The sequence below is a fragment of the Drosophila elegans genome, unplaced genomic scaffold (genome assembly GCF_018152505.1).
Source record: "Drosophila elegans isolate 14027-0461.03 unplaced genomic scaffold, ASM1815250v1 contig_520, whole genome shotgun sequence".
NCBI lineage: Eukaryota > Metazoa > Arthropoda > Insecta > Diptera > Drosophilidae > Drosophila > Drosophila elegans.
The window spans coordinates 223,526-250,307 of NW_024545903.1; the positions used below are offsets into that span (position 1 = coordinate 223,526).

A 26,782-nucleotide genomic window follows, 5' to 3' on the forward strand; every position below is an offset into this window, starting at 1 on the left:
TACTATAATTAATTAATTAATTTTGTTATTAAGAAATAAATTATTTATGAAAGATATAACTAATATTTATGACCAGTGCAATAAGACTCTTAATTTAAGATAAAAGGACAAAGCGTACCATTTTGCATCTGCGGTAGGTTTTGGCTTAAGAACTCACTGCGGAGAACGGTGGCTGGGGGCTAGATCCACCCCCCAGAGGGTGAGGCGAGGGGGGTTGGCCCACCCACTCGAAAATGCGTCGCTCGCTTTCTGCATTCTATGTCAGCTGTCAAAGTCCAAAAACTGAAGTTGCCTTTGTGTTTTTTTACATGTATATGTATGCATGGACATGGCCGGAGGGGTGGTGGCCAAAAGGGGGGCGGGAGGTGACGGGATGATGCTGCCGTCGGGCAAAGTGTCCATTATGTTGATTTGAAAAATAAAAGCAACGGATGCGATTGCTCACACAAAGATGAAGGGGCGGGGGGGGGGACGTTTAGTCGTGGCTGGTGCTTCGAATTTAGTTGATTGAATGACAGTTATGTGCTTTGGAATGCTTTTTGTTTAGCCGAGATTTGTCAAGAAAACGCAAAGCACTTGGCACTTTATCAGGTCTTTAATTTAAAAATGCTTCAAAGCATTGACAACAAATATAACTCAAAAAGTATTTCCCCCTTAACTCCCCAAACGAAATAGACAATAAAACACTACATAATCCGGGCCACTTCTGAAACGGCGTTGAAATTCAAAGTAGCCGCAAAGAGCCTTGCCAAATAGTAGTAATGAAGAAGATTACAAGCAGGGCAGTAGAGTACAAAGGTCGCAGTATTAGGTACGATGATGGCATCAACCTGGACCAGATCATCGCGAAACTAAAGCTGGCGGGGGACCTCGGAGGCGTCATCCAGGTGTCTGCCCGCGAAATCGAGATGGTGTGTGCCCTGGCGAGGGAGATCCTGCTGAGCCAGCCGACTTTGCTGGAGATCCGAGCACCGATCAATTTACTGGGTGACATTCACGGACAGTACATGAATCTGCTGCGGTACTTCGAGTCGAATGGGTATCCGCCGGACTCGGTGTATCTGCTGCTGGGCGATTATGTGGACAGAGGCAAGCAGTCCATCGAGACGTTGACCCTGCTTTTGGCCCTCAAGGCGAAGCACCCATCGAAGTTTTACCTGCTGCGGGGCAACCACGAGTGCTCCAGCTTGAATCACTTTTACGGGTTCTACGACGAGTGCAAGAGGCGCCATACGGTTAAGTTGTGGCGCACTTTCGTCGATTGTTACAATTGCATGCCGCTGGCGGCAATCATCGAGGACAATATCTTCTGTTGCCACGGCGGATTGAGTCCCCATCTCTTTAGCATGCAGCAAATAAGGAACATCCAGCGACCCATCGAGATCCCTGAGTCCGGACTGGTGTGCGACATCCTTTGGTCCGATCCGGACCTGCGGATTATGGGCTGGGCTCCCAACGAACGGGGTGTGAGCCACACCTTCGGTTCCGATGTGGTCAGTGCCTTCTTGCACCGCTTCGGACTCAACCTCATTTGCCGGGGTCACCAGGTGGTCGAGGATGGCTACGAATTCTTCGCCAAGCGCCAGTTGATCACCATTTTCTCGGCCCCCAACTATTGCGGGGAGTTCGATAATGCCGGGGCGATGCTGTGCATCGACGAGAATCTTCTCTGCACCTTTCGTGTTCAGAGGCCGAAGGACAAGGTTTTCAAAAAGTGAGCGAATGGTATTTAATTAAGAGGAAAGTTATGTCAAGTTTCCTCAATTTACTAACTCCACCCGTAAATGCATGTATAGTGAATTTTATTAAATCTCATTATACACTTCGATTGTAATTTTAATGTTTTTATTTAAGTAAGCCAAAAACTTCTGCAACTCATAGCCAAATTTATTACTTTTGTATGTGTCTATTACTACACCCAAAAAAAAACACCAAAAGTTTGGTTTTAATAAGTGTGCATTGAAAATAAACTACAGAAAAAATAATTATAAGTATTAATTCCATACTAAATACTTTTTAGTTTAATTTCTAAACTAGAACTGAAGTATGTATAAGTTCAATTTAAATACTTTCATGATAATAATTAAATAGTCATCTTATTAAGGAATTCATACTTTGTATGAAGCCGCAAAACAAAATCACGCAATTACCACAAAGTATCGCATATTAAAATATAATTAACTGCTACAATTACAATACAATTAATCGAAAAATGCATTAAAAAGTATCTCATCTCATCAGCAATTATAGTCTAGAAAAAAGCGTCGGTTTCTTCTTTTCGTGTTGTCATGGGCAAAGTAATATATATTAATTTGATGAATGATAATCATTAATTTTCATCTAGTAAAGTCATAAAGGCAATTAAATTATAGCAAAGTTGGCAAGGAATGTTGACAAATTCCCAGTCCCCTCGCCACCCATTTCCTAGCGCCCAGCTCAAATGTTAATGACTGCCCTCAACAAAAGTGAAAAGCAGCTAAAATAATTACTAAAATGCATTACAACACGCACATGCATACTGAGGGAAATGCAAATTGGTGTGGAAAATAATACAGAAAAAAGTGGGAAATTAAATGACACTGCAATTTGCAAAGGGAATAAATTAATGGCAATCCATTTCGGAAAATTGGAACGATGCGATGTGACCATTAATGCAAATTTATAGGGTAAGGAAAGGGCGAATGGGTCGTGGCTTATGTGACAACTTGAACTATATAGAGGTAGTAAAAGAGGAAACCTGCGAAGTTAATACATTAAAAAAGATAATTTATATGTCTATGTCACTGACAATTGAATATTCAAGCTTTAATTTCCCTTTCCCAACTGAAATTCAATTTTGTAAGCACCAAAGTTTCACCAAAAGTTATGTTTGCAACAAAAATGACAACAAGGAGACTCACTGGCATATATCCATACGAGGTTGTTGACTAATGACAACACAAGCATATCAGTGTCGCAACAGCCGAGGAAAACAAAAACAACCGGGCAAATAAGCAGATGTGTGGGGTTGAAAGGACACAGCAGCATTAACCCCACAATGGATGCAGCATGTCCGAGAAAAAGATGGAGATGCAGAGATATGGACGACAGGGAAGACAGGGACAGGCGTAAGCTGAAATATCCACAAAAGTAATCTGAGCGAAAGAGCCAGAGCTAGACGGAGCGAGCGAGATGCAAGGGAGCTGCAAGGATTTACATATTAAGCCATTTTTAATTTACGACTTGCCAAAAAGCTGCCAGTCGAAGGAGCAGGACGAAAGACTTTCATTCTTCCCCCCTCTCCCCAAAAAACACACCCATCGCCCCGCCGACTGACTAAACAGCAGATAACAAAGAAGGGAGAAAGCCAGGGAACACAGATGGATGATAAAGCAGCCAAAGGGATAACGACAGCCATGAGCGGAGCTTGTATCCTTACGCAAAAGCCACATAACGGCAATGGAAGCCAACCATCAGCCCACTTTCCTCCCACTTTCGTCCCACTTTCACCACCCCCATAGCCTTGGACCCAAAGGTTTTCCCTTAAAGAAGCAGCGAGTGAGCTACAATGACAGTAATAAAATAAAAGTAAATCCATGCTTCGGCTTTTTTCTCAGCTCCTTTCTCCTTTCTCTGCCGGCTGGCATCTGTCAAAGTCTGACATTGACGTACAAGTCTCGGAAGTAGAGAGTCGAGAACTGAGAAATGAGACGCAGCTTGTTTAGAGATTTAGAGATGTTTTCCATGTCGGGAGTAGCCCATCGGAAAACTGGAAAAATGGGTGAGGCAAAAGGGAAAGTTAAGCCGCAACATACGGAACTTTTTTAAAGGTGTTAAAAAAAAGGGTTTCTTGACGGAACTCATCTGTCAATGAAATGTCAATAAAGAATCGAAACTATGCCCTACTTAAATGAAGCTCAAAAACATGAAACTTTGAAAATTCTTTAAAGAATAATCCAATGCACAATTGCAACAGAAAGCTGGATTTTCAGCTTAACCACCCCAAGTATTATAGGCATATAATCTCCATTTCCTAGGGGTCTCTTTTCGAAGGAATAATAAACCCAAAAGGAAATGGCAATGATAAACGTTATAAGGGATATTTCCCTATGGACTGTTCCATTTTTATAGAGCTCCTCAAGGCATTTCCTTACTTTTCAGCAACTTTTCCAGTTTACTGGTGTGACAACAGGTGCAGATGAAAACCAAAGTGTGGGGAAAAAAGGGCAATGCATGGGCCATAGAAGAACCATCAATCATGTGGAGCTCCGAAAGCCAAAACCAACTCAACCATATGCCGAGAGGTAGTTACAGTAGACCCTCGAAAAGCCACCCCTTCCGGCCGCAAGTTTTCCCTTTAATCCCCTTTTTTTGTGGGGCGTCAAATGTGACGCTTGCAAAAAAATGAAAGAAGCTTGAGCCTCCTTCCCCGAAAATCCCCAAATAAAACCTCCTTTAACAAGCGGAAGGAAATGCTGGGCTGCCTGATGCTGATGATGATGATGACAATGTTCCTGGCTTCGGTTCTTTAAAGTTTTCTGGGACCCCGGAGAGGAAAACCAGTGGAAAGTCAATGTCTGTTGCGGTTTTGTCACTCAAAACACACAAAAACCGCTTTGTTTGCCGGGCGAAAGTGAAGTCTGAGGCAAAAGAAAAGGAAATCCTTCCCTATCCGGCATCGTCTTTCTCTATTGTATATCTCTGGGTGTGAAAAGATTTTCACTTGATTTGACTTTGCTCAACGAATGGTTTTCCTCTTTTTCCGTTGTTAGGTTGATTATAAACTTTTCTAACTTGAATCATTTCACTGGCTTGTTGTCCCTCCGCAAGTTCACTCACCTGCAAAAAAAAGAAACAGAGATAAGGTTAGGCAAACGAATGGGGGGAAAGGAGTTATGTTGGCTAATTAAAAGATTACAAAGATCAAACCCTTTTCAAAAACGCAAACTAGTCTGGCATTTAATTAACACACAAAAAAATCAACCGCAATCGACCCCGAAAAAGGGCGAAAAAATGCCAACAAAATGAAAACACAAGTAACAACTCTATTAAAAATATGCCCAGCAGAATGATTTATAACATTTGTGGTTCGGTGAGACGGCACAAAATAAACGTTGGAATATAATGGTAGGACATGGCATTAGCTTGGTCACCTTGCTGCTCCTTTTTTAAGGGGGAAATTTAAAATATAAAAAAAAAAAAAAACATTTTTGACAGGATAAGCGGGTGCCTTTGGCATACCGTGAAAAATGATGACTTTGCCAATTGGTTTTTGGTGGCCAAGGAATGGATATTACAGGAGAAATTATGCCAGATGATGATGCGTTGCCTAATATTGATAGAACAGCTGGGGGGTTTACTGAAAATGTAGTAAAAATTCAGGTAGCAGAAAATTAATGAAAACCAATTGTTTTTTTTTTTTTAATTAGTGTTATGAATTTTGGGAACGGTTTGCAGTTAAGTAAAGTTTTTTAAAATAGGTTTGACAAATTAGCTCTTTAAGCCAAAACAAAATAAAAATAATGTGAAATGTTACCGAACAAACAACATAACCACTTCAAATTACTATCAATTAGTTTTCACAAAAATCTTAATTAAGTTATCAAAATAAGAAATATTAACTTTCACCGCCGGCATTAGAACAGCTGCCACACCAAAAAAGCATGATTAATCAGCAAAAAAAATATGAGGAAAACCACAAAAAAATTGTAACGATAGAAAGAACAAATAAAGTTGCAGTTATGGCTCAATAAGCCAACAAAGGCGAACCTCAGGCCTTGGCCTCCAGTCGATGATAAAGCATTTTCCCCATTGCTTTCCTTATTTTCAACGAAAAGCCGCAGACAACAACAATGAACTTGCATGATGAGCAGAGGAGAAAAATTACTAACCACAATGAAAATTGAAAAACATTTATTAGAAGAGCACACAGTGCACAAACAAAGAGGATTTTTACGTAACAAAACTTTGATCACGAAAATAGTTCTGTTGAAAAATGGTTTGGTTGTAAACATAATAAACTTTATAAGTACACCTTATTAAAGAAACTTGTATAAAAACTCAAATAAAATAATCATAATAATCATAAGAATTGTTTTAAAAGTATCACATTCCTTTTTAATGAATTTTTTCCAATTTTTATGATTTTTTTGCTGATAAAATATAATTTTAAGTAACCCTATTTTTTCAGTGTAAGGATAAGGTGCACTGTGGCACATGGTAATGAAAAAGAGTAGTCTGGACCACATGTCTGTGGGTTTGGAGTGGGGTTGAAGGCAACGAGGGGTTAAGGGCTACTGTGTCGCCATTAAAGCGAGGGCCTTGTTTATGGGGGTTAATAATCGAACGCGATTGCCAGGACAAGATAAATTCCCGGGACTATTGTAAGCCTTATCATGAGTCGCCAGAAATCATTTCTCTACTCACTCCCTCTTTTCTGACTGCTTATGCGAATGCGGGCGCATCATCATGCAACTTTCTCCCTCTTCTTTTCTTTTGACTAATTTTTTCTTTGCGCAAAAATGATTGAAATAATTTATTGATTTTTAAAATATTCACAAAACCCGTCTAGTTTTTTTTTTTTTTTTTCGTGCGCGGGTGTCAAATTAATAAATTATAGGAAGATAATCAATCATTGAATGCGCTTTTGTGTGGCTCGAAGAAAAGGAAGATCACCCACGACGTGTTTGGTATACAAAAGGCAGAAGATTTATGTGCGAAAATGTTGAAAGATACAGGTTAAAAAAAGATAAAGGTGGAGCACTGCTTATAATGATAATGGATTTTCAACGAAAGAATTTAGGGTGGGATGTTAAATAATGGCATACAAAAATAATTTATTTCATTTATTTTTCCTATTTACTTAACCAATTTTTCAACAAATTATACGCAATATAATTTAATAATCAAATATTTTAAATGCTTAAAAGTATGGTAATAAATTGTTTATTTTACCAAACCAATGGGGTTTCAGTCATATTTAATTTATAATGATAATATATTGCCAAAGAAAGAATTTAGCGTGGGGTGATTTATTAAATATGCTTTTTTGAATAAGATCTATAAAAAATAATGTATTTATTTATTATTCTTATTTACTTAAACAATTTTACTACAAATTCTATGAAATACAATTTAACAATAATATTGTTTAATGCATACAAAAGTATGGTAATGAAATGCTAAATGTACCAAACCTCATCATACAGCCATATTTAAACGATAAAATTCCCACAAATCAACAGAGTACGTTCACTATTTTTGGCAACGTTAGCTGGCCTCGAGAAAAAGCTAAATAACAAGTCGGAAATTAGGACGGAAAAACCAACGGCAGCTGGTCAATTACAAAAGAATTACCCGCCGCAAGAGTTTTGCATTGGCATTTCCCCCGAGTTTTGTCAATAGCAATAAAAGTAATCAACATGCATCGGCTAGCCTGCGTTGCATTTCGCCTTTTGGCGCTGACTTTGGTCTTTTGCTGGAAACTTTCAGTCGGAGTGGAGTTGGAGTTGGAGTTGAAGTTGAATTTACGACCCGCATGGGCAACACGTTCAACAAACCGAGAACTGCGACTGCAACTGCATTTCGTTGCCATTAACATAATAATGCTGCGGCTGGCTCCCCGTTTATTTGCATTGCACAATTTGAAGCCAAAGTAAATAATCAACTCGCACTAATCTGCAGCCAAACTGCATTTAGCAAAATGGCAAAATGTTTTCCCCGCCGTCTGTCTGAGCCATTTGGTCAGTTCGTTTTGCGGTCGAGGCGGCTGGAAAATATGTAAAGCGAAGAAAGACCGATGGAGAGAATGGGTTTTTTTGTGTGCGGACCCGACTTTATCATAATTTAACGCAGTTTTCTATTTGGTTTCGGTTTCGAGTTCGGTTTTGTTTTGGTCTTTGGCTTTGGCTTGAGTTCAGTAGCTGAGTCCCGAGATCCTGACACTCCAACTGGACGTGAGGCGGATGCAAATTGTGTAATCGTTGTGGGCAGATGGATGGGTTGAATGGCCAGTTTCTGATTACTCAGAAATTATATCTTTGAGGGGGGAGTCCATAAAATAGCAGTTAACTGTGATGGAAGGTTTTCAGTTTCCCTTCAGTCTAAAACGAAGTAGTTTCGATGGACGTGGAATAGATCATTCCGACGGTTATAGCAAAAGGATATGTTCGAAGTAATGACTTTGCAGAGGTGGTTCTTTGAATTCAATACTTAACGAAACGATGGCTTATAAACGTTAATTACTAACTAGTAAAAAAGCTAGCTAAAGTCCATAAATCAGATAGTGAGTTAAAAAAAAATATAATTTAATTTAAATGTTAAATTTTTTTTTTTGTTTTTTTAGTTATTACTTTGCGTGCTATTAAAGTTAGGTAAATATTTATTTAATTGTACTCTGTAAGCTTAAGTGTAAAACTAGGCTACGGCTTTACGTAAATATATTTTCTTATTCTATATTATGATATGTTATTTATTATTTATTTATTTATTACAATAATTATATAGTCCGTTTCTAGCATAATTTTTTTATATCTTTCATCTAAACATTAAACCTACCAAAAAAACACGAAACATGAAAACCAATATTGCATAAAATTTTTAATTGTCCCCACGCACATGGCCATAAAACACAAAACCCTAATGCCACAAAATCTCTTGAAAATCTCAACCATAACTCAATCACTCAAAGATCTGTCCGAGTTCCGAGGAAAATGTCACCAACCTTGCCAGCCCAGCACTTTATTATTTATCAGCTATTTGGGATCTGTAACCCAATACAATGCCCCACACTCCAACTCAATTATGCAAATTACCGAGGCTCTAAACAAATTTGTTTGCCTGTCGTCATCTTTTCTATGGCCGTTGTTTAATGATTTCATATTGGTCAACTCTGGCCATAACTCTGAGTGTGTTTATATATACATAGATGGACCACATGTCATGCGATGTTTTATCTACCAGATATAAATTAGTCGGCCGACAGGTGTAGGCATCTGCAAGATGGTTGGGCAACAGGGAAAACTTCACAGCATTTCCCAGCACGAGTAGGATGGACCAAATTTGTTTTGTTTTTAATGCCCACTGACACCGGGCAGACAGAATGACATCAAGACCCGATGAAGATGACGATACTCAGCCCCTCGGATTGGGGCTTTGTGTTTTCCAGATAAGTCACGTCTCCCATGTCATCTCTTATTTGTCACCGAGTTTGCCTAATTGGAGTGGGCAGATGTGAGGCATAGCCGTTGATCCGATGTGGTGGACATTAGTTTGGCCAATTAAATCCGACGCCGACTTATTTAAAACTATTATCCGGGACCAGAGACTCAAAGCAAACCGCACCGAACATGCCCATAATCAGTTCAAACAAATCAACTTTCGCGAAACGAGAGCCAAACGAAACCGCCGAAACCGCCGTTTGAAACCACCGAAATGCAACCACTTGCCTAGCAAAATGTGCACCACAAATGCAACTGAAAAGCGGTGAATCCAGGGGAAAACGAGGGGAAGGCAAGTGTGTAATGTGGTGGAATTATTCACATCACAAACAGATTTCGCATTCAAATAGTTTTCGGATTGGGAGCGGCCTGGTCTAATGGCCAATGGCTAAGCAGATAGTTGTGGGTGAGATGGAAAAGATATGGAGGATATACGAGACTAAATTCGGTAATTTTTTCAGCCAGAGTTAAGGTGAGACCCTGAATTTACTAAAGCGATAATTTTTCAACGGAGTAAAGTGGTGTAATAATGTACATTAAAGAAATGGTAAGTTTGTATAACAAAAGTTAACCCTGGAACTCAGTTATTCAGTTTTCCTCTAAATAAATTTATAAATTGGAAACTAGTTCAATTAAATGGGCATATTACTTTTTTTTGAATTATTAACAAAAGTATATATTTGAAAGGTGCATGTTAAAAACAAATAAAAAAGCATAATGGACCTCATATCAAAGTACATAAATATTTCTTAAGTAAAACTATTTTTCTAAATAAGTATTTCTTTTGGATGGAAAACTCTATCATCTTTAATTTTTTTTTATTTCTTAATTTTGGTTAAAGTAAACAGTGTGTGTAAGTTGTTCAAGTATTAAAAAAAATGTTAAACAAAAAGAAAGATCCTGTTTTATTCAACACCCATAGAGTAAGGTAATTCGTGTTTAGAATATCGTTTTCTGGGTATCACCCGATGTAAGTGCAGCTGTTTACCCACATTTTCCGGGAATAACTCCATAAGAGCCAACACCTCTGACACTTTCATGACGCTAACGAAAGTGCAGCGGGCAAAGTACTTACTTAGCCCGACTTAACTCGATTTACTAATGCAGTTCGCATCTCATTCACACTTTCTTTCGGCAAGAGGTGGGTTAAGTTGTGTCAGCTGTGTGCGATCCGACACACTTACACAAACATTGCACAAGCCCCCAGTCCCCAGCTAAATATACAAAAAAAAGATGTAGACGAGGGATCAGAGGGAGAGGGAAGAACGCTAATGCGTAACGTGTGACAGTTGCTGTCATCCGGGAAAAAGAGATGGAGCATAGCCAGGTAGGGGCCTTTTCCCGCACCTCTTAACCCCTGTCTGTCACTCAAGTGCGTAGGTGCAGGCACAGTTGCTCCTCCGCGGCTAATCTTAAAGTGGAAATCAGTCTTCATTTTGTTGAAAATATTAAAAAGCAATTTCCATTCCTTCGGCATAGTTTTGGTGTTTTTTAATTAACACAGCTCCCTCTCCTAAATTTTCTTAGCCACTTGAGGGTCCACTTGAGGTAAATTCTTTGCTCAGCGAGAGAGCTCGTTTCCTTTTTTTGTGCGTAAATATTTATTAAGAATGTTTTGATGCACAATTTCCAGGCAACATGACACACACAAATGCTTGCATTCACTAATTACTCTCCAAGCACTTGAACTAGATTTTCAACCCCACATATTTTGAAGAACACAGCAATGTTCTTATTGTGACTTGAGTCTGTCGAGTGACAGGTTTGGGTTAAGGTGAGTAAAGGACCTTGCCTTAGTTACATTTTGATGGCAATACAAAAATTAAGAGGAAAATAATGCAAAATCATACGAAAAACCATGGTTGAATATTATTTAAATACTTTTAAAACTTTTATAGAAAGAATTAATTTGACTTTAATAGCTTAATATATTTGGGCAACAATACGGTTTAGATAAAGAGCTAAGGGTACAAATAATCTTTTTTTGTTTTGTTCTGAGCAAAAACAAATTAATTGTTCGCTGATTCATAATCAAATTATTAAGGAAATTTCTTCTTTGTTCCTTACATTACATAATTTTATCACGTCAAACATAAAACGATTGTTTTGCCAGCATCCATCATTATATAACAAGCATCTTACTATTTAAACAATTGCCTTCAAGCCACTTCGCACAGTTTCAAGTAGTTAACTGAAGTTGAATGAAATATTTTTACTGACTTAAGCATTATTACGAGAAAATTAAAATTCAACTTTTTCCCTTCTTCAATGACTATTTTTATAACTTTTTTTTTTATTCTAACTTTACTTAATTATATAAACTTCAACTACATCGCACATAAGTCGAATGTTTTGTCTGCATCCATCATTATTCTACAAGCATGTTTTTGTTTAAACAAATGCCTTCGGGCCACTTCAAACTGTTTCAATAAGGTTCGATTCAAGATCCACTTTAAAAAGACGCACGTACCGAAAAGCAAACAAAGCCAGCAACTAGAAATTACTGTTAACAACTGCAGCAACAACAAGATGCGTCAATATTTGTACATGCGTTGCATTTTCACGCCGCATAATTAGACGGCTCGGGAAAGCCTTAACAACTGCCGCCAACTTCAATTTAAATTCAATGCAGCCAGCGACTGCAACAGCAACATTCACATTAATTAGATGCCAGCCACAGTTAACAAAAAGGCCCTTTGTACATTTATGCTAATCAACACTCGAGGGTTGGGCCCTGTCGAATAGAACTGAAAAGTCAAACCTGCCTGGCATTCTGAAAACGCAGTTCTGACCCACTTCAAATTGACCATAAAGGTAAGGAAGTAAAAAGGTGAGGCAGGAAAACCACCGAAAAACTGCCAGTCTATTGACACTTTCAATGGCTCGATAGAATTTACATATTAGTTTGGCTTGTGTAATTAATTTTATTTAAAAAGATATTGAAGTTATTCAAAAGATATTTTTAATATGTTCACCTTCTTTTCTTAAAATTGTTTTAAATCGGAGAATGTCTTACAACTATTTTCGAACTGCACTCCAAATCATAAATATTGAGCACTTTCGATAAGAATGCAACGAATCAGGTTTTGTGTGGCTCTTTAATTGCAATGCATTTACGTCCATCAATTAAAAATTTCGTACACTGACTTACCTTTTAAAAGAGATAAATAATGGCAGCACCGATGTTTCCACCTTCTACGCAAACACTCTTTAATTTATGTCAAGCAAATTCTGTCAGGCTCAATTAATCCTTTATTATGATTGCTTTATTTGCACTGTGCAACCGTCTTTGTAATTATATTGATGTGGTAATTTTTATTGAAAATTCCGCAAATTTGCACGCTTGGCAAGGCGTAAAAAAGTGGGGATGATGCCCCGACTTCCTCTTCTTCTTCTTCTTCTTCTTCTTCACTTATTGAATTCTAGCGCACTTTGGTCACACTTTCCGGCAGCCCTTGGCTTTTAATATAATTGCGGAATTTATTGGGCGGGGGTGCGAAAGTCGCTGTCAACGGTTATCAATCAAGGCAATTGGCAATTACACGCACACAAAGGGCCAATAAAATCTTTAGAACAGCAGCACGTTCTCTGTTTGAATTTGATCCATATATAACTTGTTTTCTTTTCGTTTGCACTTCTAATTGTGTTTTATGGCCCGAAACTTTTAACTACCTCTTAACTTTTAAGGCCAGCTCGCGCACTCCAATTGGCCAGCGAATTTTACGTAAATTTGTATCCCAAGGAGCGCAGATACTCTGTTATCCGGTAAATCACCCGCGTGGGAACCGCCTTCGTCGAAATTATTTTTCAAACTGAAGGCAGCGGCTTCAGCAAACGAACGAACCACTTCTCTCGAATTTTCAATGGCCTACGGCTGGAATTAACAGCAGCAACGCTAACAGCTAGCGGTTAAGAGCGAGTTTTGTATGGGAAGTTAGCCCTTGCGAGAACAAGAATTCTCAAGTCAGAGCGATTTCTATGAAGTTACCGTGTAAAAGAAGCCCATAAATCGGTTAACAGCGAGTTAACAGGCCTCTCTCTCGTTCCGAACGAGCGCTCTCTGGTTGTCCGGAAAATCGCATGGGATAAGTCTGGGATGTTCAGAGAGAAAACAGCAATAAATGCCGGTGCATGGGAATTTAACCTTAGTTATTTATTGCAAAAATCTTAATGGATATTACAAAATTGTAGGCTTAAAAGTATTTAAAAACCATTATGTTGAATACATCCATATTGTTTTTTAAAAGGGGTCGGTTCACTTTATTGTACTCATTTTATACATAATTGACATATCAAAATAAAAAAAATTCAGTCGAAACGTTTCATTTTTTAAAGTATATTGTTTTAATATATATAGATCAGTGCCTTACCTTAAAAATTCTTTGAAACACTTCAGTTTGGCAAAACATTTATCCACAAAAATTGAATAAAATAAGCAAATGTAAAAAATTCAAAAAAATTTAAATAAAACTGTTTTGAAAAGATAAAAACCAGTTATTTCCTGTACAAAATTTTAACATTTAAAACCCACACACTTGCTATAAAAATCCCTTTAAGTGATGTATTCGCTTTTTATAGCAACTCTCTCTCTCACTGGTCGCCAGGCTCTCTTTGCCTTCGTTTTGCATTGCTGTTGCCTTTGCCATCAACAGCTGTTTTTTGTTTATTTCAATAAATTCTCTCATTGTCTTGTAAGCACGTGGATTTTTTTACCGATCCAAGAGAATTTATAACGCGGCCACAGGTAGCGGGAAAATTAACAGGGAATGTTAAGAGCACTGATAACAGCACTGTCAGAAGAGATTTTTTTTCTATTTTATGACAATCGAAAATATAAATAAATATATATTTTTTAATATAAATACCGCAGTCTATTTTAATCTGTTGTTTTCTCGTGCATGTATCTTATTAATTAATCAGCATCCAATTAGCTAAATAAATACAGCCTACCACGCCTCGTTGGCCAAACGAAATGGCTCGCGGAATCGCTGAAATCATGCACACAATCAATTAAAAATTTAGAAACTCTCAAATTATGAAGAAGTGGCGCCTACACACATGCCTAAAAAATATTAGATGTTCTGGGGGGCAGAAAACATGGGAAGGGGGAAAAGTATCCAAGTATTCAAGCATCCAACAACTCCCCATATTTGCTAAATCAGCAAATGTGTCACCCAGAAGGGTGGGCAAAAAAAGTGCACGGGATTTCTGCTTGATGTAGAATGAAACGCATTAATTTGGCTCGTTATGATTATTGCCACGCCATACCACGCCCCCTCCAAGACGCCTCCTTGTTCGAAGCTGGCGGAGAAGAAGATACAGAGAAAAAAAATTGGGTTTGTTTGTACCCGATTTTAAATAAACTTAATATTTTTATTAAATACATTTTTAATATAAGCTGTTAATTCTTTTTTAATTAATATTAATTAATTAATTTTTATTGCTGATTATATTTTATTTAGTATAAGACTTTTAATAGTAAAAGTTGGTTGATTAAGTATAAGGAATAAAAACATAGTGCCCATATTGATATTCGCAGCAACAAATATATAAATTATATTTAGCCTAACGACAGTTCGAAATGTAATTCATAATTATATGCTTAAGTAACGAAAACAAAATATATTTAAATTAATAATTTTAAACCAAACTTATAAGTACAAATTCATAGAGCAAAAGCTATGTCTTTCAAGTGTAGTTTTCGAGTAGACCATATGGAAATGCCCTGAGTAATATGTTTGTCTGACTCTGCACAGACCAAACTCTGACCCTCAGCCAGCACCCCTCGCAGCCCCCCACGCAGACCCCTCCGTGAGCCCCTGGCCGCCCCTTTTGAGGGGGGAACCACCGCCAAAGGCGCACGTTAAGCGAATCGTGCACACGCCCCATGACGATGATTAATTACCTTTTTGGCTGCTCCGTTCGCCGTTGTCTTGAATGTATCTTTGTATCTTGTATCTTGTGCACATTTCACTTATGCACGCCTCACGCTTTTCGGGGCGGGGGGTTGGGGGTTTCTCTCGGGGGGAGGGACTTTGCTTTTGGGGGTTCGTTTGTCGCTGATGAAGTTGTATTATTTATCGCAAAATGATTCTTCGCACTTTCCGCGTGTCCTCGCTTGTCTCCTACGTCTTCTTCGCTCAGAAAGGTGTGGAAAAAGAACAAGAATGACAAGATGGAGAATATATAACTAGGGAAACGGATGGCATAACTTTAGAGTGGCATAAAATATTGCTGACTATTTGTTTACTTCCCAACAATGGTTTTTACTTCCCATCAAAATACTTTTTTTGCAAACGTATGTTTTATTTATAATTAGTTATATTAATATTCAAATTCTAGTATAAAAATTACAATTCGAAACATGAATAGCCTAAAAATCGACTACCTCTATTTAATTTCATAGTTTCAGCCCGTAAAAGTTTACGAACCATGCAAACCACATATAAATTGTATGCCCAATGATCTATACAGATCTAATTTAGATCTACTTTTAACAACCATAACTTCACGGAAAAATTAGGACTCTAAATATACGACCCAGCCTTGGCAACTACTCGAAAGATGGTCCATAACTCTAGATTGCATTATCTTTAATAGAATCTACAAATTTCGAAACCACATGTGTTGCTCCCTTCACTTTCATCACTCCCGATTCCCTTCCAACTAAAGTGAGGGACATATCAAGTTGCCCTATTCGAGGACTGCAAATCGATTGAGGAACCCTGGAGGAGTTTCTGGCCATGGGGGTGGAGTGGAGTGGAGTGTTTCACAGAAACTCGAAACCGCGCTAAGTCAATGAACCAAAACAAACGAAAACAAAAGGGGCCACCACCGTGATGGCAAAGAAAACAAATACAATAGGAAAAGGCAACAAAAAAGTAAGAAATGCACAACAATTTGACATCTGTTTCAACAATTTGGTAAGGGAAAAAAAAGGAGTAAAAAAGTAAGGATGAAAAGGATGTCACGTAGATTGACTTGTACAGCAGACAAAAGGAGCCCGAAACTTCAACTCCAACTTGGGATCCACTCGACAGCTCCTTCTACTCAAAAAAAACAAAAAAAAAAAAATAAACGCCAAATAAAATTCCCCTGAGTTCGTGTGACAAATGTCAAGGGTTAATGAGATCCCTTTTTGCAGTACAGTTCGGAAATGGAGTTGTGTTAATTATCATCCACGGACGGGAGTTTAAACGCTTCATTAGACAAAACACTGCAACCAAAAGACAAAGCGACAAAGAACCGAAGGGAATGGAATAACTACAGACACGAGGGGCGAAAGCGATACGAAAAAGGGAAATGAGTTTAAACATATTTAGTGAAAAATTTGTGGACAACGAAAATATCAAATTACCAAAACCGGGAGTTGCCTCTAGTCTTAACGGGAATGCATTTTTTTAGAGCACAAGCGATTGAGGGTCAGCCAAAGAGGGAGAATAATAGGCATTCAATTAGTCACTTTTAACATGGGTGAGAGATTGTAGATAATTTTGGGAGATATACATTTTTCGTTGAACTGATTTTGTCTTGAGAAATTTCACTAAATGCGACATTGGAAGAAATATAATTTTTGTAAACGTTATTTATGACTGGATAGTTTTTTTTTAAAAATACCTTTGAAACCGCTTTTTCTGTTTATAACGCCACTTGAAATTTAACAACAACTGTAACAAAGATATGATTTAAGATTGTTTTCGAATTGTAAAGTGCCTTTAATTGTTTTAAGTTGGTTTGGTAGATGTTTCCAAAGTTTAATAGCACGAGAAAATGTGATATGGTCAAACAAAGATCCCATTTTATAAACCAATATATTTCTTACATTTCCCTTCCTTAAGCTATTCCCAGAAATCCTTTGCTTAATGAACTTTATTGTAAACTCTTTCGAAATATTTAATTATGGTGTTTCTCAAGAAAAAGATTAAACTTACCCCATGATCATTAATATGCATTGTGTTTTGAAAAATGATTTATCTGCATGCTACCCAATACAAAGTTATGTTTTAGCCGCTAATTGTCAAGTCCCCAGCTCTTTGTCCCTTAATATGCAGTTTCAAAAATTATGGAAATTATTCATTTATATTAATTAGCCGAAGCTAAAGGCGAAGAAAAAGAAGAGCAGACAAATAAGTTCAATGGGGCTCCAAGGTTTGGCTTATGGCATGTGAAATGATTGATGGATTGGAACTCGATTGTCTCCACAAATGAGTCATTCGAAAAAGAGAAGCTTATAGAGTGTATCACTTGCTGCAGTGACTCACTTCAGAAAACGGAAAATAATCGAAATTGGAATCGGGATCATAAAAATGCAATTGACAACGAAAAAGGGCGGAAAATAGCTGGAAAATACGGGGTAGAAGGTCATGTCCCGTCTTCCTCTTATTTTATTGCTTGGAAAACAAAACCTAAAAGAAAAAACCGCTGGAGTAGCGCCCCATAAACAATAAAAATACATAATCTATGACCACTTGACACGCATTAAACAAAAACAAAGCAGTATTTTGGCGGCGGCATTCTAGCATTTACTTTTCATGATCTTTCCCAATTTTAATAAAATATTTTTAGAAAAAAGAGATGAGAGATCTGACTGGGCGGAAAAATTAATTCGATCGAAGCTTATCGGTTGACCAGATAAGGAGTTAAATCCCCAGCCCTTCATCAAAATGTTAAACTGAAACCGAAACTCATGTAGTTTTTTCATGAACTCATATAAAGTATGGCTTCCGTCACACGACCAACTCAAATCATAAAAAAGTACAACAAAGAAAACTTTTTTCGTTCCGCCAAAAGTAACAGCAACAAAAAATAGGAAGCAATGAAAAAAGTAGGGGGAGTTATATTGTCAAAATCACGTGCGTGCTGGGACACTATTTTTTTCCAACTGGACTTGTAAATTTATTCGTCATATACAGCTGTCGTTCTTGTTATGCAGCTTTTCATGGGCTGCCCTATGTTTTTCAGAAGGAAATTACAACTTTGTCATCAAATTTGGGATCGCAAAATAACAACGACTGTAATAAAAGAACAATAAAATTGGCGGAAATATTCGCAAAAGTAAATGAGTAATAAAATACATTAATATATTCAGTAGAATAAGTATAATAACTTAAGCAGGAATATAGGAAACAAAAGTGCAAGTTACTCACAATGAATAAATTAAGATAATAGATAAGGTTCACCATAAATTATTTGAATAATTTAATATTTTGAAATAAAACAGTTCCAAATATCTGTTCCAAAAATATGTATTGTAAAACTTAAAGTAGAGTATTTGTATTTTCAAATGTTTGAAATGTTTATATCACCTTAATTTTTTGTAGTTTACCTACGGTGACACTTTAAATTATTGTTTAAAACTGCTGGTAGTCTGATTTTTTTACGTCACCGTCAAAAATAATTAAAGAAGAATCAAACAACAGGTCACATTCAGCCATCCATTCATCCAAATAACGTTCATCAGTCAGAATAATTTGGGGCGTGCGCAACGGATGCCTCATGATTAAAGGATGTTTATTAAATATTCATATAAATGACAATTTAAAGCTACTATTCTGTAGCTGTCTCTTTCTGCCCGCTATCGCCTTCTCCTTTTTTCCCATTGATTGGTTATAGACCAGTTGAGTGTCAATGTTGGCGGCTTTTTTGTTGTCTCGGCTTCGGTCTGCATTATTATTGATATAGCCCATGAATCCCCATTTGAAAGGCTTCCCTTACTTTGCTTTTTGAACTTTGCCGCCCTTAGGAACAAAAGGGTGAGCGAAAAACAGGGTTTTTGGGGGTTTTGGGGGTATAAATAACAATAGATTTATTGCAAACAATGCATGCAACGCATTCAAATAGAATGAAATGGGCTTTGTTTGGTTTCGGCTTTTCTCCACTCTTTAACTAGAGTTGAATTTTCATTTAAATAGTATGTATTTTATATTATGGTAGACTAAGGAAGAAATAATTTTATTTATGTTCATAACTTCATTGTTCGATAAATGAAAACAAACAATATTAGAGATTAGTAGAAAGTATAATAATTTTTTTGCGCCGCAATAAATATATGATGTTATAAGCCTAAAATGCTGCTAGGATGCAATATAAATAAATAAATAATTAGAAAAATAAACAGAATAAAAAGAATACGTACATACTATATAATGGTAAATTTTCATAACAATATAATATTTTTAAGTGACTGCTAAAAATATGTGTTGCCGTTTTTGAAATTTTGGCTAAATTAGTTGGGACACCCCTTTTAAATCATCGTTAAAAGTGGTAAGTAACCATAAAGACACTTTAACAACACTGTATCTTTTTGTTTTTAACGTTTACGACAACCCTACGTAAACTCAAATCTATCGATTGTCTAAATATTTTTCCGGCTTGCTCGTTTGTGAAAAAATTTTACTACTTACGTTCTACAAAAAAGTCGTAGAAATTTGTCTATACGGAAAGATAATGTCGGGGATTAGAACTAAGCTGCGCGGCCAACAGAAAGTGAAGGAATGTGTTGTGGGGGAATCAGCTGACGAGGTGGAAGAAATAGCTGCAACAAGTCGGGGAAATGGGAGCAAACAGCTGGAGTCAAGGTCGTCGCCGGAAAATCTAGATTTTCTGGAGTTTGAGGACACCCTGGAAACTCTGCAGAAGTTCAGCGATTCAGCTAGTCCGGTGCACGAGGCAAAACCAATGCCACGGACATCTAAATTCAATTCTGCTTATAATTCCAACATCAATCAAGAGGCCGTGGAAGATCATCGTAGGATTTACCGCCAGCTGGGCATTCGTATCCCAGAATCGCCGTCGGACCACCCGCTAATGGGCTATCCCTTTGTCCTCAAACTTTTCCTGGCCACTTCCAGTGACTCGGTGGACTTCCTCAAGTGGTCGACCAATGGTCGCCAACTGGAGCTGGACTATGGTGGCCTGCAGGAGCATTTGGCCAGCGATAGCTCCATTTTCCACTGTCGGAACCCCTTGCAATTCACGGGCCTGCTTTTGGCCCACGGCTTCGAGCGACGGGAGGGTGCTGCACCGGCCGATCGGCAGGTGTCCAGCATCCTGCTGATCTATCAGAACCCAATCTTCACCAGGGGTCAGTCGCTCCAGAAGCTGCAAACGCTGGTCGAAGAGGCCCAGGAAATTGGAGATCAGGATGCGGAGAGAAAGGAGTCTCGGCTGCCACCGCTTCACCTGGCGAATGCTGCCCACATCGACAGGATGAGCCGACGAGGAGACCTCTGCTCCACTTCGTTCACCTGCCGCTCGCCTCTGCAGGTGGCTCGATGTCAGTTCCAAACTCTGTTGGGTTATCAGGCGGACTTGGGGGTCCTGAGGGAGCGCAATAGCAACGATCTCTTCAACAAACAGATCCTGGCGCAGTTGAATGTGAAACGGGGTCGCAGTGCCTTCAATAATGCCTTATTGGACATGACTCCCAGTAAAGGCGCCTCGTTGGACAAATTCGTGAGGCCCCACGAATCGGTGATCAACTTGGGCATCGGACAGGCGCCCGATTATGCTGGTTACTATGGCAAGGTGGAACTATCCAAGGTCAACGACTTCTTCGCCGAGTATCTGCCGCGCTATGGCAGTAAGATCACCGGCTACAAGGACATCGTAATGGATGCCACCAACAAGTCCACTGGCTTCCAACAGAATCTGCCCATTGGAATGGATTACTCGGACGATGAAGACGATGGCCTCGCACCAATTTCTTCGGGACCGGAAATGGATTTTTTACCATCCACCTCGGCAGCGGGAAAATTGAAATCATCTGGTGGCAAGGCCGTGGAGGATTCGGACTTGGAGCAGGCCATGCAGGAATTGTGTGGCGGCTCGAATCTCAATCAGGAGGAGGATGAGGGTCCACAGACCAGCAGCAGCAGCAGTAAGTTGAAAGCAAAAGCCAAGCCACAAGCCAATGCCAAGCCCCCGAAACGTGTGGCCAAATTCCTAGAGTCCAGCTCAAGTGACAGCGAAGATTCTCCGGCACTTAAAGAAACGAAATCTAGAAAACCGAAGAATTTAAAATTGAAGACAGAGGAAGATTCCATCTCCTATATTGTGGAAATCGAAGTGGACTCCGAGACGCAAGAAAACGCGGAACCGAAAGATGGAAAGACAAACGATCAGCAATGCGATGAGGAGGATGAGGACGAGAACGAGGACGATGATGAGGACGACGAAGAGGACGACTTGGATGAGGACGATGACGATTATATCGACAAAAATACCCAGTACAAGAACGCTCAAGAGCCGCCAAAAAGACAACGATATAATCTTCGCACCTCCAAACGAAACGCACTTTGAAGTTGATGTCGCCAATAATCTAAACTAAGTGATAAGTCCCCAAGGCAATTAGGATGGAAAATATTTATTTAAATCTATTTTAAACTACATCTAATTGAAGATTACAAGACTGAGAGGAAAATTTCATTCCTCAAATCAATAAAAAAATAATTAATTCCTCTTAAAAATCAGTTTGCTTATAGAAAAACCGGTGGGCTTAACAAAATATTGAGTTTTTGTTTTTTAAACTGGCTAGAAATAAAATATTTAATAAATAATTTTAAAATCAGTGTAATATTTTATACCAAAATTAAATTTATTTATTGAAATGAAATATATGATATATGTGTGCTTATAACAAGGTACAATTTAATAGCTAGATCTTATATACTAAGTATTTTAATAGTAACATGCAAGTAAGCATTTGTGTTTTTTTTAAGTGACCAAACCTTAGAACCCTTTTACGGTGCCACAGGTCGCATCTCTTGACCACTCACCTCGGCCATATCTTTTGTTTATTCAACTCGAATCCCATTCCTTTGAGCATTTCCCATTCTGCATATCTAAACCTTCCATTATAGTAACTTGAGTTGGTCTCTTTCGAAGGCAATAAGTTTGGACATATGGGCAATTAAATCGCTTATCGCCCTTTGATCTCTCACGCCCTCAGTACCCCATTACCAAAGCCAATCAAAAGTGTAATATCATCTGGAAATATCTTACCAATTCGAACTGAATGCCAGCACCCACACGGACTCACAAAACACTAAAAATACAACAAAAAAAAAACAGAAAAAGCCAGACAGGGGCACAATCAGTCGGATGTTTACAAGTTTTATGAGCCACCAAATAACAAGATGAACAACAGGCAACCGAAAACGAAAACGAAACCAGAACCAAAACCAAAAGCGAAACTTAAACGATACTTGATTTCGAAGGGATTTGGTTTGGGGACTTGAACAGCATTTGCAAGAGGCGCAAAAAAAAGCATCTTTCATATAACTCAGCGTGAGCCCAGACACGATTTTTATCGTCTTTAATTTGCTTTTTATTTGATATCATATTTCAAGACAGGCGGACGGCAGGGCGAAGCTGTTCAGGCTCACTCCCAGAACTTTCGAGCGATGAAAACAAAAGCCGGTATCCTCTTATTTACCCCGCTCTCCCCCGTCAAAAATCCCCAAAAGCAGATTTTTCGGTTGGCAAAAGGAGGAACCTTGAGTCGGGACGTCATAATGTCATAAAAATGTCACATACTTTTAATAACTTTATGACAGCTACAAAATCATAAACAAAATGCTCTGACAGCAGCACACGAAATGAGAGAAGCCGAGGGATTCTGCGGTTGAGATCTTTTGGGAGTCGTCATAATGAGATGTGTCATGTTTTGCCTTCTGAGAAATGTTTCTTGTTCTCCAATCCGGTGGCTTTTGCCATGATTGCCCATCGAGGAGCACAGCCAGATGGAGAATAAGCTCGATGACCAGGCTGCCTGCCTGTCTGCCCCCAAGAGCCACAATTATGAACATGACAGCCTGATTATTAAATTTGATGTTTAAACGATGATCTGAGCAGGAGTTTTATTGGATATTAGGGGGTGTATAGAGTGTGTTTTGGGGAAACGACATTAAGTTTTTTGTTTAGTGCCAAAAACATTACTAAATTATAAATTTCAAACTTGACCAGGTGACATGGCATTGAACCTTAAAGAAAGTCTTTGCATTGTAATAAATCTTCATTTCCAATTTGATCTACATCGACATCGTTTTCCGATTTGAATAAAACTAAAAGATAATTGTAAGCTATAAATTTAATACTTTGTCCAAAACAATTATTAAAAAAATTAAATAAATTAAAAAAAAAGTTACAATTAGAAAAAAATTATTTTTTGCTTTGGAGCTATATGATATATATGATATGATATGACTGAAAATAAAAAAATAAATACAATATAAGTAATACATTTCGGATGTTTTGGGGAAAAATTAGTAGCTTTCGTTTACCATTTTACCATGTAACGATACCTAATTATAAATCAAAGGGAACGCCTAATTTGTTGAGATTCTTTTTCCAAGCTAAATCGCAACCTTATTTATTTTCTCACACGCACCCATTTAATATAACCCATACGCACACGAAGAAACACACCTTTTTGGCCAAAAGCCGCAATTTCAGCTTTAGTTTCAACACATAAATTCGTTTTGCGACAAAGCGCGCAAGTATTAAATTATGGAACAGGACTGAAGTCGGGACTTTAGCTGCATTATAATGAAGTCGATGTTGGGGGGAAGGGGCGGGGAAGTTTTGGGGGAGCCAAAGGCCCTCCGAATGCGGAGTTATTAAATGCCAAGTTATTTGTCGTTTAGCTGGAAATCCATGCAGGTCGGCAGTACTTTAACTTCTGAGACGCACAAACTTTTTTGAGACTGCTTTATGGGTTTGAGTAGGAAATCTTTACGAGTTTCTGGTGGTGAGACAAATTTATTGGCAAGGCATTAATGTTCCTTTACTGTTCGTATTTCTCCCTTCTCTCCTGTATTTTTCCCGTTTTTTGTCTGACTTTAATATGGAGTCGTAAAGATTTTTAATGACGCAAAGCGATGGTAAAACTATTTACATATGTATCTTTATGCTTTATGGGGGGCAACACGAAAAGATCTCTCCTTAGGGTTTGGCAATTTGTCTTCTGATGGGAAAATGCCAAAGGAAATGAGGTGTTGAGTGTGGGCTATATATGGTTATAAAGGGGAAGAGGAATCGTATATAGATAGCAATTTAATAGTTTTTATACGGCGAAACTTAGAAAATATCATCCATATATTAACATCGCTGATTGGCCATATCATCAATCAAAATGCCAGCAATAAAATTTAAATTTCATTTCATTTTACCAATATAACAAAGATCATAAAAACATAATTTTATTCATATTAAAAACTTTCCATCTCACGAACCTTAACTTTCGATTACCAACAAATCGAAACTCAATTTACCAGTTCCCCCGTGTAAATAATTTGATGTACATTTGTTAAGAACTTTGCGCTTATCTGTATGCCTTTTCGAAATCCAACTTTGTAAATAAGCAATACACGGACTGTAAAACTAGCCACAAATGGCAGTGAAACTTGCTCCTGTGAGTTTGCCGCGTCCTTGGGCTTTCTTTCCATTTTTGCGAGCAGGTAGAGAGTTATTTCATGATTGCACAAATGCAAAATGCATAACAATCACAATTGCACAAAATATTTCGCCAGTAAATTGGGATTTATATGTATGAGATATGGCCTCGTTCCATCTGCTTGGCAAACTTTTCTCCAAGGAGCTATAAGGACCGAAGTATGTAGCTTACCTTCAAGTGTTGTAACCCAGTTCCGAATTGCTTTTTTATTTGCCAACAGCTACAGTTACGGATGTGGTTATGGATATAGAGATGTTCCCCAGGGGGTATGCAAAGCGAATTCCAAGTAGTTTATGCAACATTTGCTAAAATCTACCCAAAAAGTTAGCTCAAACTTTTGATCGATGTGCTGGATGGCTTGCAATCATGTGTACACTTGTGCACTTTGCAAAATATCTTTAATGTTTTAACACTCAACTTTTTGAGTATATTTAAATATTTAATTAAATTATCAAGCAAACTTAGATGTATAATTTTAATTGCCTGTACGTACTATATTTTTAAAAAAAGGTGTGTTAGTAAACTGTTTTAAAACTCAAACAGTTTAGAATTTATTTAATCATTATTTATGATTTTTGATTTATTATTATATTTTATTTATTGTTCTGTTATAAAATATTGTGTTATAATAAATGCTGTTTTAAATTAAACATTTTTTAAAATACCAATGTCAGTAATCCTCCTCGGGATAGGGCATACAATGACATGCTCCTGGAGTGTTTGATCCTATCCAGCGGAGATATTGATTGACCCTGGTATAAACTCCCGGAGATTGGGGTCTGCCACATCCGGCGCCCCAGGAAACAATCCCCGCCAGCTGATATTGCCCCGGCGTCTCATCGAAGGTCGTTTGCAGTGGACCTCCACTATCGCCGCTGCAGGCGTCCTTGCCACCCACCGAAATGTATCCAGCACACATCATGTTGTCCGTTATTTGTGCCGGCTTGTATGAAGTGGAGTTCCGGCAATCCGATTGGGGTATCACTAAAACCTTAACTTCCTGAATTTTAAATAAATTTTGTTAGCTAACACTCACAGTTTATAGCTTCTTTCTCACCCTTAAAGTGTCGGTGGCAAAGCCTCCTTCCTTCTGAGATCCCCAACCAGCGACTATTGCCAACTCATGATCAAAACTGAAGGCTTGTACGGGCAGGCAAATGGGTCTCAATCGGTGATTCTCCATGTCAACGGGTTGATTGAGTCGAAGGATTGCTATATCGTTGTCAAAACTTCGGGGGTTATATAGTTCATGGACCTTTACCCTGGAGACATGTCTTTCAATTACTATATCTTTATTCGTATGACTACGATTGTGCTCGAGAAACCGCAGGGAAATAAGATCAGGTGGAACTCCCTCCACACAGTGGGCTGCTGTTAGGACATATAGATCATCGATCAGTGATCCCGAGCAATAGAAGTGATCGTGGATCAGAATCACTGCCATCCAGGGATATTGATGAACCCGCGTCTCCTCACCTCCTACGATTTTATGTAGGGTGTTGATCAGTCCACAACGACATGAAGCGCAATCCCTATCTATAGGAAAATTTTCCACCGGAGGTCTTGAAGTCGTTGTCGTAGTTGTAGTTGTAGTTGTGGCTGTCGTTGTTGTTGTCCTTCTGGTTGTAGTTGAAGTTGTTCCTATCACAGGAGCTGAAGTCGTTGTTGTAGTAACTGGTGGTAGAAATATCGAGCCCAGCCACTCAAAAAGATTTTCTTTAGTTGGCCGAATTCTCTTGTCGGTTAGACGAGAAAAACACAAGCCGCAAGACAAACCGATCAAAAGTAACTGAAGCTTCATGTCTCTTGGACTCTTCACAACTAAACTGGATACTGTGATGGATGATCCATTTAAAGCAGAAAATCAGCCTGCTAATCACGTTTTATTCTATCACCCAACTGGCATCGTCTGGCTGGGCAACTTTTCATTTTGGCAACACATTTTCCAGGCTGTCGCACAAATGAATTCATGAAATGTTTGCCAGCAAAGTGTAAATGCCTCGCAGGTTAACTAACAATCAGGGTTTGAACTGACAGGAAAAGGGGCCATATTTGTACGGGGGTTTTTGGGGGAGTTTGCCAGTAGGTTGCACTTTTCATTAATGCTAAATTAAAGAGCTTTAATGGGGTC

General features: G+C 38.3%; 4 protein-coding genes across 4 annotated transcripts in view; 2 read left to right on the top strand and 2 right to left on the bottom strand.

Annotated features, from left to right (window-relative positions):
* The window catches only part of LOC108143675 (protein flightless-1 homolog), a 93,734-nt gene extending 80,724 nt beyond the window's left edge, over positions 1-13,010 (bottom strand). The window contains exon 1 of the mRNA XM_017268186.2: positions 12,349-13,010. The gene's annotated coding sequence lies outside the window, so the exon portion shown is untranslated. The remainder of the gene's footprint in view (positions 1-12,348) is intronic.
* Positions 364-1,936, top strand: LOC108143679 (serine/threonine-protein phosphatase PP1). The gene has a single exon (XM_017268189.2). The coding sequence runs from the start codon at positions 762-764 to the stop codon at positions 1,716-1,718; it is 957 nt and encodes a 318-aa protein (XP_017123678.1). The 5' UTR covers positions 364-761; the 3' UTR covers positions 1,719-1,936.
* A 6,570-nt stretch (positions 13,011-19,580) lies between the features above and the next one.
* LOC108143663 lies at positions 19,581-21,606 on the top strand. Its single transcript, XM_017268175.2, has one exon. It carries the CDS (start codon positions 19,644-19,646, stop codon positions 21,495-21,497), a length of 1,854 nt encoding a protein of 617 aa, XP_017123664.1. The 5' UTR covers positions 19,581-19,643; the 3' UTR covers positions 21,498-21,606.
* Positions 21,607-25,321: 3,715 nt separating this feature from the next.
* Positions 25,322-26,452, bottom strand: LOC108143667 (mite allergen Der p 3). The gene is made up of 2 exons (XM_017268178.1): positions 25,709-26,452; positions 25,322-25,651 (listed from the first exon to the last, which is right to left on the bottom strand). Exons 1-2 carry the CDS (start codon positions 26,450-26,452, stop codon positions 25,322-25,324), a joined length of 1,074 nt encoding a protein of 357 aa, XP_017123667.1.
* Positions 26,453-26,782: the final 330 nt, after the last annotated feature.